The sequence below is a fragment of the Chenopodium quinoa genome, unplaced genomic scaffold (assembly GCF_001683475.1).
Source record: "Chenopodium quinoa cultivar QQ74 unplaced genomic scaffold, ASM168347v1, whole genome shotgun sequence".
Taxonomy (NCBI): Eukaryota; Viridiplantae; Streptophyta; class Magnoliopsida; order Caryophyllales; family Amaranthaceae; genus Chenopodium; species Chenopodium quinoa.
This window is the reverse complement of record NW_018743850.1, coordinates 5,258,448-5,276,305: the sequence shown is the minus strand read 5'-3', so window position 1 is coordinate 5,276,305 and position 17,858 is coordinate 5,258,448. Positions and strand designations below refer to the sequence as shown.

The window sequence follows — 17,858 nt, the reverse complement described above, 5'->3', positions numbered from 1 at the left end:
CGAAGCTTTCCGCCGCTGCCGCCTCTCTCGCCTTCTCCACCGTATAACTCCGGCTTTAGGAGAGAGAAAATGAGAAAATCGGGAAGAAGAGAGAGAAAGTTAGAGGAGAGAGAAAAGGTTGGGAGGTGGGTAAGGGGTTGAAAAAGTTGGACACGTGTTTTAATCTTAACCGTCTAAAACAACTTGATCCTACGGTTGAGATGGATTTTTATATATCTAGGGTTCTTATATATCTAGGGGTTCTTACCGGATCCCTCCCCTATATATATATATATATATTTGGTGACGGAAAGGTGCTATGAGCCTATGATCATTTAGTATGGTAATCGAGGTAATAATATTGAAGTATTGTAAGAAAAAAAATAAGATAAGATTATATATATATATATATATATATATATATATATATATATATTGGAAGGAAACCGTTAAACGGGCAATGTTATTAAAAAAGATCAATTTCCGCCAAAGATATAAAGCTTTGGGGGAAATCATTAAGCCATACATTAAGTTTACTAGTAACGAATCTAGCTACTAAATGCGCTAAATTATTACCCGAAAAGATTAAACATTAAAGGAGCAACCGTATAAGAAAAAATTAAATTAAACAATGTGGATCATGAATTCAATTCCCAAAAGGAAAGGTGCTATGATCATTTATTATTTTTTACTGTCATGAAGTATAATTTTGCTTGAAAGTTACTCTAACAATAATATATAACACAACAGTACAACATGAACGGTCACGTAATGATAAAATAAAACAAACTTAGTGAAATATACATGAGAACATATATTTGACACGCCCTTTTACGATGAGCATGACTAGAGGTGTCCACCGTGCGAGTCGTGCGAGCTGGGTTAGGGTTAGGTGGGTCACGGGTTGGAGTTTCATGACACACGGCACGACACACGTAGGATAGGGGTGGGCCGGGTCGGAGAAGTTGGACACACCAGGGTTAGGTTCGTGGGTTAGACGAGTCGTGGGTGGGTCGAGTTGGTTCGTGGATTAGACGGGTCGTGGGTGGGTCAAGCTGGGTTCGTGGGTTAGACGGGTTGTGGGTGGGTCGAGCTGGGTTCGTGGGTTGGACGGGTCAAGGTGGGTTAGTTGGTTAGGGTAGGTCGAAGGGTGGGTTAGGGTGGGTTAGGGTCGGGTGGGTTCGTGGGTTAGGTGGGTTAGGGTCGAGTGGGTTCGTGGGTTAGGGTCGGGTGGGTTGTGTGGTGTTTTAATTTTTACAAAATTAACAATTTGATGACTTGCTCAGTTGCTCTAAATTAAGATGCCTACGCATCCTTATATTATAAAATAAGGAATCAAAGCCAACGTAGTTCTTATATTGTACTTCTTTTGGAATTTGGGGGGAGGGGGGGCTTGAACCTATCTTTAGAAAACTAAAATTTAATTTTGCAATTAAATTGTAATTTTCGAAAAATAAGTTGCCTACGTATCCCGAAAGAATCAAAGCCCACGTAGCTCTTAGCGTACCTGATTTAGACTTTTCTAGCCACCCATGTTTGTTGCATCATCATCCCCGGAAGCTGCATCATCCGTTGACGACTCCAATATCATCACAGGATCATCTTCATCGTTTTCGTCTTCCTTTAAACCTTGAGTTCTTTTTTCAGCTTGATCCCAATCTTTCTTACAAACACAAATTTTGAATGCTTTCCGGAGTTAAGCGAGATCTTTTTTCATCTAACACTCTTCTACTTGCACTAAAAGCAGACTCGGAAACAACGGATGAAGCGGGAACTGCAAGTATATCTTTTGCAATTCTCGCCAATATAGGGAAACTTTTTTTATGTTCTTGCCACCATTTTATAATTTGAAAGTTGTTGTTGGTCTCATGTTGATATGACAAATAATCATTAATAGCAAGTGTTGAAGAAGATGATGATGAGAATGATGTAGATGCTTTGTGTTTCTTTTTCATAACTTTATCAAGAAAACTAAATCTAGAATCGGAAGTGCTAGTAGTAGTTGGTGTTGCCAAATCAAAACCATAAATAGATGCATAATGATCATAAAGGTCTCCCAAAATAAATTTGCATTTGTTAATATATTCACTAACATCATAATCGATACTTAAACTTGTATAATAAAATTCTAAGAGATTTTCCAAACCTTCAGCTTTGACACCGGGGTCAAGAATAGCCGCAATTCCATAAATGACTGGAAATTCACTAAAATAAGTATGCCACCTACGTTTCATGCTATCAAGAACGGGACGAAGTCCATCAATCATCATATGCTCTTCGATGGTGTGAACAACTTTAACACACTCAATTATGACTAAATGAATGATAGACTCATAAATATAAGAGAAAATATGAGTTGCATTATCAAAAGCATTTAAAACATCACAAACAAAAGAAGCATTAGTCCAATGACTTTCGGTTATTAACTCAGTAGGATCAACACGAGTCTCATTGTAAAGTTGGGTCAAAATGTCACGATACTTTATAACATCACTCAACAACTTGAAAATAGAATTCCAACGGGTAGGGGTATCAATATACCATTGTCTTTTCTTAAGACCTTTCTCTTTACACATAGCTATGTACTTTCTTCTAACTGACTGAGTAATCCTAATCCATTTTATAACTGTTCTAATTGGGTTTAGAAATGGTTGCAACTCAGCGAGACCCTCTTGAACAGACAAATTCAAAATATGAGCACAACATCTAACATGCAAGAGACTACCACCCAACAACAAATGCAACTCAGAGTCATTTTTCAAATAGTCATTACACTTTGTGCTTGCAGTTGCATTATCAAGAGACAAAGAAAAAACTTTATTATTCAAGTGAAATTCTGTTAAACAATCCAAAATACGAACTTTGATGTTAAAACCGGTATGCCTTTCTTCCATAGCTTGAAAACATAGTATACGTTTTTGAATAAACCAATCATCATCCACCCAATGAGCAGTAATGCAGAGAAAAGGTTCGCCAAAACTAGAAGTCCATGTATCACTTGTAAAACTAACACGACCATCAAAAGTACGAAATAATTCAATCAAACCACTCCTATACTTATAATAAGAAGTTTGTGTATAACGTCTTAGGGTATTTCGGGGGACACGAGTAAATGCAGGTTGTAATGCAACTTTATTAAAATGCTCAACGTTTGCATTTTCATCGTAACTAAAAGGGTATTCATTAGCAATAACTAAAGTACTCATTTCATCAATCATTCTATCTTTATTATAAATGAAAGGTGTACCTCCGCCGGGTTGGTTCATGTATCCACCCAATTGTGTTTGGACGCCACCCACCGAAGGACGGGGGCCATTTTCGAACAAGTCGTGTTTATTTTGCAAATGCCGACTCAAGGTTTCGGTTCCATCTCCCGTTTTCCAATTATATGACTTGACATTTGCACCTAGCGCCTTGCAAACTAGGCATGTACACGTGAACCTCTTTGGTTGACCGGGTTGCCATCCCGGGGGTGTGACCTCAACTCGTTCAAAATGTTTCCACACCCAAGAAAAGTGTGCTCGACTTCTACTTTCACCGCCACCACCTTTCATAAATCAAATTATTGAAATTAATTTTAAACGCTATTCATGAAAATAAGCTTTTAAATTTTAAATATTTTAATTATAATTATTTAAACGCATCTTTCATGGTAATTAACTAATTGTAAATCATAGAAAATTGGAAACTAAACTAACTTTATAATCATTAATAATAGTTTTTATAAATATTCATAACAATAAAAATTTAATTAGAAATTACCTTGAGATGAAGGTTGAGATGTTGGTTGTGATGTTGGTTGCGATGGAGGTGGCATAGTTGAACTCGATGATTGGTAGGAGAAATGTTGTAGTGGAGACGTTTGAATATTTTGCCTATCTCCTAAACCATAATCTCCATATTCATTGACAAATTGGTTTAAATTTTCTGTATTAATTTCATACGAAAAATTTGCACTATCACTTCTTTGGCCACCACTTCGACCACCACTTTGACTCCTTCCCATTCCTCCTCTTGAGCCCATTTTTATTTTTTATTTTTATGATTACTAATTATAATATGGAGAAGAACTTTTTTTTTAGAATCTTAAGAATACTAATAATACTATTTAGGAGATTTTTTTTAACAAAAATAAAACTCTATATAACACTTGAGAATTTGAAAACAATTAAGAATTTTTGAGTAAGAGAGAAAGAAAGCTTGAGTTGTGTGGAAATTTGAGTGAAATGGGATTGGTATTTATAGGGAAAATTGAAGGGAAGATCATACACTAAAAAAACTAGCCGTTACATACAAAAAACTAGCCGTTTTTTTTAAAAATGGATGTTAGGCCGTGCGGGTTGGGCGGTCGTGCGAGTTGGGCAGGTTGGGTCGTGCAGGCCATGCGGGTTGGGTGGGTCATGCGTGCGGGTGGGCCATGCGGGCTGGGTTGTGCGAGGTGGGTTGGGTTAGGTAGGTTCATGGGCTAGGTGTGTCGAATTAAATGGGTCAAGACGGGTTGTGCGAGTTGGGTCGAATCAAACGGGTAAAACCGAGCTGGGTTGAAATGAGTTGTGTCGAAAATTTTGGACCCACGACACAACCCGGGTTAAATCCGAGCTGTGCCGGGCTGTGTCGGGTTGAAACCGAGTCGGACCCACGTGACCCACCAGCTGTGCGGGTTAGGATGGGCTGGGTCCAACCCGGCCCACTGGCCACCTCTAAGCATGACCCTTGCTTAGAGTCATCCAAATCAAAGTTGATTAGACCATAAGCCGAGTAGACAACCCATGACAGTTAGGCTTGACACTAGGCCGCATACTACCTCACCGGATGACTCTCACCAGTCACAGCAAAATGAGTGACTACAAACATGGTCCATAAGTCGGTGTCATCATTTTTCCCATGTAACACCAGTACCTTTGAAATTGCCGGGAATTCAACGGCTTCCTTAAACCCTAAACCCCAAATGCCCTCTTCCTTCTCTCTCTTCCTCTTTCTCTCTTCTCCGCCCCCATTTCTCCCTTCAACCTCTCACCATCTCCTCCTTCTTTCCGCCATTGATAACCTTCAAGCTCATCAATTTCCATGCTTTATCGTCTCCATCAATGTAGTCTCCGCCGCCTTCTTCCTCGCTGTCTCGCTAATTCCTTCACTTCCACTTCCGCCGCCATTATTTCCGACGAACTTCCCCCCAAAACCCTAATCCAAACCCCCAATAACACAGTCTCTGAAATCCTCTACAATTTACGACGTTTCGGCCTCCATCAATTTGTGTCTGGCGGTTATTTTCATGGCCTTTTTGGTTCCAAGTTGGATTCTGATACTGTTGATCAGATTATTGGTAGATTGAAGGTCGAAAGCCCGGGATCGGCTATCGGGTTTTATTCCCTTTTGAAGATTGATTATGGGTTTCGCCATTCGACCAAATGTGTGTTTATTGTGGCTCATATTCTTGCCGATATGCGCCAAATTTGGCATTTGCAGGATCTTATTAAGAAGATTATAGAAGATGAAGGTCAGTTGTTTTAATTTAATGAGTGATTATTTTGGAGCTTTATTTTGTTTGATCAATTAATTTATGTTGGAGATGTAAATTGATCTACGATTGATGATTTTACAGCTTTTAGCAATTCAATAGCTAATGTTCTTATTGCGATTGAATTTCATGTTGGAACATTGACATTTTTCCTGTTTTCGTGTCGGTTTCACGAGAATTTAAGCAATTGCTTTGCAATTCTATACTTGTCTGTATATAGCTCACATTAATCAGCTTTAAATGAATCCGAATCATATTTTGCTCCTATCTGTGCCTCTAAAAGTAGAATCAATCTTCTGTAAGCCTTGAGTTACTGCCAGAAAAAGGCAAATTACAGAGCGTGAGTTATGACTTTTATTTTTATGCTTTAGATTATATAACCATTTTGCCATTGGTTCTCACCAAACTGAATTTAAAGCCTGTCATGATCACTTTCAACACCGGTGTGGAGTTGTAACTTGCATGAGCAACTTGCATGAGCTATACAGTTCATTCTGTCTCTGTCGGGAGATTTTTGAATGACCATCTATTTAATTAAACTATCCGAACTCTTGGTGAAAATCTACTAGCGAAGAACGGTTGTTCTCACCTATCTTAATAACAAAAAAACTTGACTTGAATGATCCTGTATTAAGGGCTAAATAAGCGAAAGGCATGTCTCAGGTTGCTCTAAATATAGGAGTTATGACATAAGTAGATTATAAGATACACCCCCATGGAAATGACGCTCAAAATATGTCATAGTAATCATAGAACTGACCTCTTTGACACCCTCCTTGTAGCCATGTAAAAGATAGACTTCCTATATATACTTCATCTAAATATCTTGCATTGAATATCTTATTTAACATTTGGAAAGGTATTTATGGACTCCTCCCTCAAACAGTCATTCTTCAGAATTTGATTGTACTTGAACCTAATCTATCCACTAACAATGATCTATTCTTCCTTTCAAGCCAACTATCACTACGTTTTGCTTGTAGCATCTATTTACCCTACTGGAAAAAGCAAACACATTATTCTTCCTACTGAGGAGGGTTACCGCTGGGTTGCATTTTTGAATTACTAATAGTATAATCATCAATTCCCTATAACATCCTGACGAAGCAGTCTTTCTACTGAATTCCGTTGGTTGAATTCTTAGAGATAAGATTGCTTGCATTAAATTTTCCCGACCTTCCAATCTTCCAATAGTAACATTGCTATTAGGTTGTTATTTAGTGATGTAGTGATCCATCAGCTTATAGTGTTTATTGTTGTTATTTTCTGCTTAGAGAAGTGGCTTATGAATCTTACATTACTGTTTATGGGTTATTTCTGGTGTGATTAGGGTCAGGTTCTGCGCCTTTTACCTGTGATCTTCTTGATAACAGCTTCAGGGACTGGAATTCGACTAGTCTTGTCTGGGACATGGTGGCCTTTTGTTATTCAAAATGTGATATGGCCCATGACGCCCTTTTTGTTTTAGCAAAGATGAAGATTTTGAATATGCAACCATCAATATACACCTATAATAGCTTGTTGCAAAACATGAAACACACTGATATAATATGGAATGTATATGATGAAATAAAATCCAGAGATATACAGAGCAGATTTACAAATCCCATTTTTATAGATGGCCTTTGCAGGCAATCACTGCTTCACGAAGCAGTAAAATTTTGGCTAGAGACTGAACGAAAGGAGAGTGGGCCGTGCATTGTGTCATTCAACACCCTTATGTCTGGTTTTTGCAGAATGGGACTTGTTCATATTGCAAAGTCTTTCTTTTGCATGATGCTAAAGTATGGGATTCTCCCTGATATATACAGCTATAATATCCTTATTGACGGATTATGTATGGAAGGATCTATAGAAGAAGCTTTGATGTTTATAGATAACATGGAGAAGAATGGTGTTGATCCTGATATTGTGACTTATAATACTATTCTCAAAGGGTTTCATCAACTTGGCTTGGTTAGTGAGGCTGAGCAGATCATTCGGAATATGATGGTCAAGGGTTTGAAGCCTGATAATTTTACATATAAAGTATTGGTATGTGGATATTGCCAGGGTGGCAACTTGGATGAAGCACATAGACTGCTACATAAGATGGTTTGTCAGGGAATTCCACCAAGCATTATCCCCTATAGTATTGTGCTTGATGGTCTATGTAAGACGGTGCAATTTGACAAGGCAATTAAATTGCTTGAGGAGATGGAAGGCCTAGGGCTAAAACCGGATCTAGTTGTTTACTCTATACTTATACAAGGCCTTTGCAAGATAGGGGAAGTTGATAGAGCTATACAACTTTGCGGTGAGATGCAGTCAAGAAGAATTTTTCCAAATTTTGTCTCTCATGGAACAATTCTCTCGAACCTATGTGAGAAGGGGTTGATGCCAGAGGCAATAGTGTACTTTGAGACCCTGACAAGATGTGATTCATCTTTCAATGTTGTTTTGTATAATATAATGATTGATGGATTTGTGAAATTTGGTAATATTGGAGATGCTGTACAGTTATACACACAACTGTTGGAAAAGGGTATTGAGCCAACAATAATCACATTTAATTCTTTGATTCATGGTTTTTGTAGAAGTGGAAGACTAGTGGAGGCTAGAAGATGGTTTGAGACAATTAAGGTGCATGGACTTGTACCAAATTCAATAACCTACACCACACTTATGGATGGTTACTGTAAAGATGAAAATATAACCTCCATGCTCGAGCTGCTCCGGGAGATGATGGCAGAAAATGTAAACCCAACTCATGTCACATACACTGTTCTAATTAAAGGTCTCTGCAACCAAAGGATGTGGCAGGAATCTTTTCAAGTACTAGCAAATATGTACAGCAAGGGTCTAAAACCAGACCAAGTAACTTATAATACCATTATCCAATGTCTTTGCAAAGCTAAGGACTTGAGTACAGCATTATGGCTCCATGATGAGATGATAAGGGAGAATCTTCAGCCTAGTTCTGTCACTTATAATATTCTCTTGAATGGCCTCTGCTTATATGGTGGTTTAAAGGCTGCAGACAATTTAATGAGTTTTCTTCAACATCAGCAGATTAGTTTGTCAAAGGTTGCTTACATGACGTTGATAAAAGCACATTGTGTCAAGGGAGATACATCTGCTGCTATCGTAATTTTTCATTGCATGCTGCAAAATGGTTATCAAGTCTCCATCAAAGATTATAGTGCTATTATAAATAGGTTGTGCAAAAGGGGATTCTTAACTGAAGCAAAGCTTTTTCTTTGCATAATGTTATATGAGGGACTTTCACCTGATAAGATTCTCTATGAAGTATTGGATGAGACCTTTTTATAATATGATCTATGAGAAGCAAAGTTTTGTTTGCTCCTTTCTCTCAGAACGTTGAGAACTTGAGATGGTGTTGCAATGAGTTTTCATGTCAGGTATGCAGAACTTGCATTCATGTTTTTCTTTCTACTTTTGGTACATATAGCTTACAGTCTTACACTTTTCTTAATGCAACCACTGGCATGATCTGTCCAATATTTTCCCTCTCAAGTATAGATGGCTAGGTGATATCTTTTACAAGTTGGCTTTTGCATTTGATGTGAAAACTTATTTGCTTTGTAAAGTGTAAACCTTTCATTTATTCATTGGTTTGAACGCTGATTTGCAAACTGCATACATGCTCTGTTCTATAATTTAGAGAAAAAAAAAAAAAAAATACTGTTTGCCTCAGTGGCAATGGAAAGCGAATAATTTATGTGCTCCATAAACTAAGAGCATTAATGAACTAGCATTTTTAAAGTTTTTTTCATGCTTTTTTTGTAAGGTGTTATTTAACCTTTTTAATTGTTCCTTTTTTCTAAGGATAATTCTTGGCAACATATCTCATCACTGTTTTTTTTTTTTTTATTTTTATTTTTAAAGCTTATACCAACTCTTGTATTTTGAAAATTCATTGTTATGTTATGCACTTCAATACTTTTTCAGGGATATGGAGAAGCTGTACCATGACATTGACATTGACATTGTCACGAGACGTTCCTTGGAAAATTACAAATCCACTGTCATTATAATAATTTTCTGTCGCTCGATTCGCTCAATTATGCTGCTATAGAAAACTTAAGTCGTAAAAGATATCAAGGTTTCTCTAAATATTTTGGAAAGTTTAACAAGAATAATCCAACCTTTGCCCCCCGTTCTCCCAAAATAATCCAACCTTTCGATTAGCTCTGAATGATCCTAAGTTTACTACTTTTTCTCCCAGCAACCCAAGTAGGTCACCTTACCCTTTACAACCGGTTACCATCCACGTGCCACTTCCTAATTGGTCAATTTTTAATTTTTAATTCAAAAAAATTATTATTTTAAATTGTTTTTTTTTAATTTTTTTTTTATAAAAAAACTTCTCTTTCCTTCCTTACTTGTTTCTCTATCCTTTCCCGTCCTCCATTTTCACCTACCAAAACCACTCAACACACCATCCACGGGACCACCACCAACACCACCCCACCTACAACCACCTCAACACCACCAACATCACCACTAAACACAACATCCACGACCAACGCACAGCACAACCGCAAACAACACCCACAACATCAACAACCACCCACAACACAATCGAAAACAACACCCACAAATCAACGACGTATGACCATCCCCAATTTAACCCCAAATTCAATTGAGAGAGAGAAGAGAAGGAAAATGTTGGGGGTTGGGGTTTCGAATTCTGGTTAAGTAGGGCTGGGGTTTTGTGGTATGGGTTTCAGGGTATGGGTGGGGATGGATTGGTGGTTTCGTGGTATGGGTGGGGATGGGATTGGTGGTTTCGGCTAGGTGGGGTTGGTGATTTCGAGTCTGGGTAGGAGTGGGGGAAGGGTTTCGGGTTTGGGTGGGGTGGGGTGGGGTAGGGTAAGTGGCGGCGGAGGTGGCGGCGGCTAAGTTGCGAGCTGATTGCGAGGGGGTGGCACGTGGCGGGCTGGTTGACAGGGAGAGGAGGGGGTAGTGGGGCGGGTTGGTTGACAAGGAGAGGAGGGGGTAGGTTGACGGTGAGGTGAGGTGGTGGCGGGAAGGTTCAGAGAGGTGAGGGAGCCATTGTTAATGGCTAGAAGCTTGAAATGGAGTTGAAGAGGGGAGAAGGAAGGAGGGGAAAAATTAAGGAGAAAAAAAAGTTACCTAAAGTTAGGGTAACCGGTCAAATAGGCTTGGTATAAGAAAATAAGTAGTAAACTTAGGATTATTCAGGGTTAGGTTGGATTATTTTGGGAGAACGGGGCAAATTTCCTAATATTTTTTTCTCCCAGTTAAGGGTATATGGAGGAGATTTTACCTTTTCTTAACATTGATTTTCTTACCTGTCTTGACATGTTTATTTATTCATTCTGTTTTATTAAGCTGAATCTTTAGTGAGATTACTGGATAGACATTTATATTTTGGGTTGCATGGAGAATCCGTGGGTGGACATAGAGTGTGTAAACACCTTGGGCTAGTTTGGAATCTATAATTTCTAGCAATTAAGTACTACACACATTTTATTACTAAGTTTCACTACCGTTAGCAATAAGCAGTTTTGATAAAACAAAGAAGTGTTTGGTTCAATTGCAGATGTAGCAGTTAGCTCCTTAAGGGGCCAAAATGCTGATGTAAAAAGATGCTCACTAGAGCATTACTCTATAAGTTTGCACCATGGGTCTGATCTAAAATATTATCACTCCCTAGAGAATCTAAAATGCAACTTTCCATTAGCTATATATGATTTGACCCTGTCAAATGCTGAAGGCGACCCTGAAATCCTGAATGATAAGTGCCCTGAGAATTCTGGCTTTGTATCATTTAATTGGGATAAAGTTAGATTTTAATTCTTGATTATTATTGAGGCACTTTGAAGAGCATGATTGGCAGATTTCATGAAGGCATGAGGATTATCTATTTATCTTGGGCATCTTTCTGAAATTAGAAATTTGGATATATGTCAATCGGAACCTAATATAACCAATGTTAATATTAACCTAATATGAAATTTCAATTGTTACACAGTCTTGTCCTAGCCTTTGTGTATCATGCATTTGATGGATGAAGCCTGATATTCCTGGACAATGAACGCATATCATATTCCTGGTCATTCAGGATATAGCATTTTAGTTTGGTGTAATGTCTACAAAGTAGGGACGGATGTTATTATACAGGCTAGGATTTGTTGCCAATGTGATTGTTTGGGATCAAGTAAACATTCTGTAATTCTTAAGGATAGCCGTAAGGGGCAGTGTATCTAACGGTCTAACCCCACCAACATCATCTTAAGTGCTTTGAGTTAGCTGATATTTTGAAGAAATGTCCTTGATTCATATATAGATTATGTATGCTATTTTTCAGCATTTATATCATCCAGCCTAATCTTGAGAGCTTGTGAAGGTGTGAACTTTAGGAGGCAATCTAATTATTTGCCTGGTCATCATGCAGGAGAACTTATGCTTGCAAGACTGATGTGTTCAAGATATGAATACATATGGCTGCCATGAGAAGAGCAAATCATTAAAGTAGTTGTTGAAACCATTCTTCTGGTTTTACTTGGGACAATGTCCTGCAGAGACTACTATTAATAGCTGGACCTGTGCAATAGTAATGTAGAAATTGTGGAATGTGTTTTATGGTTATCAAGCTGATACTGTTTATAGTTACAAACTTACAACAACTACGGATGTTCAGTATGAGGCCATTGTGCTGGAATTCTTGGGTGTTCAAGATGTACCTTGGCTATCTTCTAAAAATAGGTAATCAAGTAATTCTAATCATATTAAGTTATTGAATTGTCATGTACTTTGTCACCGTCAGTCACTCACCATTTGACTTTGTTAATCATGTTGCAAAGCCATCACTGTAGGATCCAAATAGTTGGTACTTGATGGAATCTGATATCTAACCAGTGGTCAGTTGCATGAGCAACTAAATAAGATTCTATGGTGACTTCTAAATGTAGAATGATTGCACCAGTCCTATCATTCGCTGTGGCATTTGTCATGGTTCATGCATAAGATTTCATTTAGGGGTTCTGGTATGTTATACTGTCTCCATTTCCCAATATTGCAACAATTACCATTTTAGGTGTTTCACAAATATTGCAATATTCCCTTTTTTGCACATGCTTTCTTTCTCTCCCTGTCTTCTCATCACATGGGTTTAAGTCTTTATTTCTCTCAATCTCTCACCCCATCTTAAAATCCGTGCCTACCTCCCTTGTTGCAATTTTAGGGGAACTGAAGGAAAAATATAAATAGAGATTACTAATTTGGGTTTAATGTTTGGCTGGAAATGAATGGTGTTCTACACTTATACACAAACCAAAAGTGAAGTGCTCTAGATTATTATTATTTTTTTTTTCTTTCACATTGGTTTACACTTGATTTTATCTGCTTTCTTCTCACACCCACCTAACCAAGAGAAATTGCCTGGCTTGGTGGGCTTTGTATCTTATTACATTCTTTGTTTCTCTCCAGAATGAATGATGGAGTGTCCCACTGGTGGTCAAATATTCTTAATCAAATTTGATCTTACCCTATGTCAAATATGTAAATTCATGCTCTGAATAATTTAATGGGTTTCCTCAGGAATATGTAATATGTATATCTTTGGAGTTAGATGTTTCATTTGCGGAACAAGTAGAAGGCCACCTGTAATTCTGAGCCTCATGTTACTTCTGCAATCGAGCTCATTGAACTGCGCTCTGATCCAAATTTTCAGAAAGAGTTGATCTGCAGGTTAGTGTGCTCTTTTAAGACGTACGTTGTTGTCCATGTCTTGGCTCTTGATAAATGAGTTGGCTCTACCATGTACAACTGACATTTCTCAACAGTCCATTTCCCTTATGCAGTCACACGGAGAAAGTAAATGGTTTTAGAATCTTCCACCTTCATTTTCTCTTGTTTGACTTTTATTACCCCCTTAATGCATCACCTTTATTCAAAGCATGCCCATAGTGGCCTAGACAAACCTTGGAAAAATGTCATCGCCATCCTGATATTCAAAATGGCTTCACAATAAATATGCTTAATATATACCTTACTGCTTTGAGGAGCCTGTATATGAATTTCAATAGTAGTGTAGCTACGCTCTATGGAGCTTGAATATGTATGTTTCAATTGCACCACATAGCTTGTTTACTTCAATTTGTTAGTTGGTGTGTCTGGACAGAGTAGTTTCATTCGATTGCTTTAGGGAATGACTAATCAAATTAAAACTAATATAATCGTAGTAAGTTCTCTATTTTCGTATGTATTCTCGACCCCCAAGGAAAGTTTATTATGGGAGGAGAAAGGTAAGATGGACTTGTTTGGTGAATGACTTTTAGAAATCATTCCGATAGGGTATTTCCCTTTATCTTGTAAAAAATATCAATTGGTTAGTGTCTCTTCAATTCGTTCATAAGCTGGTTTTTCATCCAATAATGAATAGTATAGTTGATCTGTGAGCCTGTGAGGACCTGGTGCCTGGTGGGTGTCAGGTAGCTTGGCTTTGAGTTGGATATTGGAAATTGTATTACAGGTGCCTCTTTTTTATGAAATCAAATACGAATGAATGAAAATCCAAGTCAATGAAGAAACTTGTTTTTGATGCATGATTGTGTAAATTTCAGGTAGTAACTTCTCTGTGGAACAAGCTGTGCCACAAGAACTGAAGTCAAGAGATAGGTAAATATACTGTTATACGATCTTTATTTCTAATTGTGTCAAGTTCTGATTTGTGTCGAGGCTTCTAATAGCGTCAGATTAAGTTTCCGTAGATAAAAATATTCAATTAAAGTCGAGCTTATTGGCTGTCATTATGTGCACAGGAATATAGGATGTACACGTTTTATATAATTTCAAGATTTGAGGAAAATAGGATGTACATACTGGTCTAAACAAAAATGAAACTCTCATCTGAAGAGTAAATTGTGAGACAAATACTTGAAGTTACTCTTCGTTAAAACAGTGTCCACCTTAGCTGCTTTTATACAAGGTCAATAGGGTTGTCAATCGTCAGCTATCTGCATGTCGTTAATAAAACAATAATTTTTAGCATGCCTGAAAGCCTCAGCATCACACACGTGAATGATTTACATGTGTACAAAGATAATCCTTTGTGCTTACATCTACTCTGCAACAGCCGCAAAGGCTTTTTTTTTTCTTCTTAAAAATCTCTTGATCCTTCTTATAATAAATTGTAAAGGCTTATGACTGCTTATACTTAAGTTTTAAGAGGCTTATAACTGGTGACAGTTTTATTGTTCTTACCATAGCAGCCTCTTTTTTTAAGGTTTTGGTACTCCAAGCTGGTTCAATTCTCTCACCAGCTCATCAAGGCCAACTGCTGAACTTCCGCCTATTTTCACCGCCTCTAATGCCTTCTCTTTCATTGCCTTAGCCCTTACCTTCTGTGGTATCTGTTGACCAATTGACTCATATATGATTTGAGCTATTGAATCCGAGTTAGGCACCGTGTGTTTGCCTTCACATAGCTGAATTGCCAACCCTGCATAGTCTACTAACTGCTTGGCATTTTGGAACTGGTCTGCTTCCATTGGCCAAGCTAAGATCATCACTCCTGCCATTACACTCTCTAGTACTGAGTTCCACCCACAGTGACTCATGAACCCACCTACTGCTTTATGGTTCAGTATCTCAACTTGTGGTGCCCAACCTCTTAGCACCATACCCCGACCAGACACCCTCTCCTCAAACCCATCTGGGACCTGTTGACTTGAGACAGACTTGACCACCCATATGAACCGGGTCTTGCTTTGCTCTAAACCTAAAGCCAGTGCTCTGATTTGAGGTTCTGTCAGCAGCTTTTGACTTCCAAAACAGACATACAGCACACTATCACCAGGGCATGTATCAAGCCAGTTGAGCACATCATATGTGGTAGCTAAACCCGGATTAACCCTCTTGGATAAGCCTATTAAGCTTAACGGGCCAACGCTGTATACATGGCCATGACCCAGTTCCTTCTTTATGTGATCCAAATACTCCCCTTCTAAGGCGTAGAAAGAATTGAAAACATTTCCCCAGCTCTTGGAATTTTCATGCAGGCCTTCCTTAACAATCTCCCAATCAGGATCATCCTCCCTGAACTTCCTAAATATAGATGGTAATTGGTCTAGAGTAAAAGATGGCGACGATGGTAGATCTGAAAATTCAAAATTGTTTGAAATATTTTGTTTGCCCAAGTCCTGCCATGGATGGGTTAGTATACAGGTTAAAAATGCAGAAGATGTAAAGAATGCAATTCTAGGTATGTTTAGTTGTGTTGCCCAATGTTGGGTGCACCCGAGGAAGAAATCAGAGATAATAGCCTGAGGGGGCGAAGGGTGGGACCAGAACCATTGAATGACCTTTCCTTTTAGCTTGCAAAGTGCAGCTGTGACAGGCGCATTACCAGAATTTCCAATGTCTTTTATATTTTCTACCCCTAGAGGAAGTTTAGGATGAGGAGGAAAGGGTAAGACTAAGGGGTCAATGGAAGTTGGGTGGGTTGAGAGTAGTGGGGTTAAGGCAGGGAGGTTTTTTGGGGTGATCAAGACTGTAATTTTGATTCCTCTGAGAGCTAATTGGTGGGTCAGGTCTAGCAGGGCAGGCATGTGGCCTTGGGCTGGGTATGGAAAGACTAAAATATGGGTGGCAGAAGCAGCGGTAACAGTGTCGGCCATGTTTTTTTTTTTTGTTGTATATTACTATATGAGTAGAGGTTGATGAAGGAAATTCAACTACAGGTTTTTTAGAAACATTTTGGATTCTACGCTCTTGGGATGATATGATTCATCTACGAAAAGCCTTGCGCTGGCAAACTGATCAGTCTCCAATGCCCGAGCTAAAGCTATAAAGCTATAAAGCCAGCCGTAATGCTCTTTTGCAATGAGTTCCATCTTTGTGACTAACAAACCCACCTACAGCTTTGTGATTCAGTATTTCCACTTGTGTAGCCAACCCTCTAATTATCAAACCTTGGTCCGAGATGCACTCCTCAAATCCATTTAGAATGTTGTGGCTGGCTGCTGAGTTTGGTAGAGCCTCAATTTGGCGTTACTTTAGCATTTTCTGACTCCCAAAAATATTTACAAAACACTCCAATCTTGCCATTTGTCAAGCCAATTGAAAACAACACAACAATCTTTCTTTAGCCCTTAGTGCTGCATATATTATACCTCTTTAAATGTCTCTTTCAATTGGATATATGTATATAATAGAGATGGTAAGGTAAACCTACTGTAGCTGAATGGAAAATGCTTATTTGGTAGATCCAAGTCTCTGGTCTTTTTAAATTGAAGCTATACATCATAAAAAGACAACGCGGTTTATCTTTCTCAATTATTTTAAAATTTCCTACGGAGTTGTTAAGAGAAGGTTTATTCTATTGTTTTTATTTTTGGCCATGCATTAAATTAACTCGAAGCCTATTAATCAATTGAAGTTTGATATATGCTACCTCCGTTTTCTATTTTGTGCAGCAATTTGTAAAAACGGAAAGTACACATTATGTGCAACAAAGTAAAAATATCTATTTATGGTTTTTTTTTTGTAAAATTACTTTTCTGCCCTCACTTAAAATTTACTAAGTATACTTAAGACAATTAAATAGATTTCATTAAATTAACAGCACAACTTATTACACATAATGATTCCCACCAAAAATTAAATCATTCCCAAATCCCAACTATATTGAATTGCAGATTCTATTGCATTTTAGTTAATGCTTTTGAAGCATCTATAAAATGACATCACATAAGTGTATGTGTAAGAATTCCCGACTAACCATGTTTAAGAAATGTTTACTTCCTCAGGGCTCCGACATAAAGGCTTCCATACGACATACAAGCATGAAAGGTGCTGTTATAGTGTTATGGGTACTGCCAACAGAAGATTGTACACAAATCAAAGATTACATTTCTTCAGGTGATTCAGCTTGTTTACAAAGTAGATTCCTTTCTGAGGTTTTCTACAACCTCTTCTGATAAGAGCTATGAGCGTATGACGATTGTGAGTTCTTAAATTCTGATTCGTGTCAAGGCTTCTAACAGTTTTAGATTAATTTTCCGTTGATAAAAATATCCAATAATAGTAGAGTTATTGGCTGTCATTATGTGCATAGAATATACTCATATAGGATGTACAGGCTATAAAGAAATTTCAAGATCTATAGAACTTACACTTCTGTTTTATTCCCCTTATTTGCACCTATTTGCTTAAAGTCTAAGAAGTGAAGTATGGGGGATTTTAAAAATCCGCATGTGATTACAAAGGAGAGAGAGTGGGGTTCCAATATACTTTCCCTGTTCTTTTTAAATGTCTAATTATCAATAATGAAAAAATATAAAAAAAAAAGTTTTATTATAGCTATAAATTATAAAAGCTACTAGTAGTT

The 17,858-nt window shown here is 37.9% G+C and overlaps 2 protein-coding genes across 2 annotated transcripts; one reads left to right on the top strand and one right to left on the bottom strand.

The window, feature by feature from the left end:
• The first annotated feature begins 4,789 nt into the window (after positions 1–4,789).
• On the top strand, positions 4,790–17,655 carry LOC110686059 (putative pentatricopeptide repeat-containing protein At1g13630). Its single transcript, XM_021862640.1, has 6 exons — positions 4,790–5,476; positions 6,828–8,898; positions 11,922–12,232; positions 13,067–13,216; positions 14,092–14,146; positions 17,278–17,655. Exons 1-2 carry the CDS (start codon positions 5,047–5,049, stop codon positions 8,807–8,809), a joined length of 2,412 nt encoding a protein of 803 aa, XP_021718332.1. The 5' UTR covers positions 4,790–5,046; the 3' UTR covers positions 8,810–8,898; positions 11,922–12,232; positions 13,067–13,216; positions 14,092–14,146; positions 17,278–17,655.
• Positions 14,154–16,623, bottom strand: LOC110686062 (UDP-glycosyltransferase 89A2-like). Its single transcript, XM_021862644.1, has one exon. The coding sequence runs from the start codon at positions 16,144–16,146 to the stop codon at positions 14,749–14,751; it is 1,398 nt and encodes a 465-aa protein (XP_021718336.1). The 5' UTR covers positions 16,147–16,623; the 3' UTR covers positions 14,154–14,748.
• Positions 17,656–17,858: the final 203 nt, after the last annotated feature.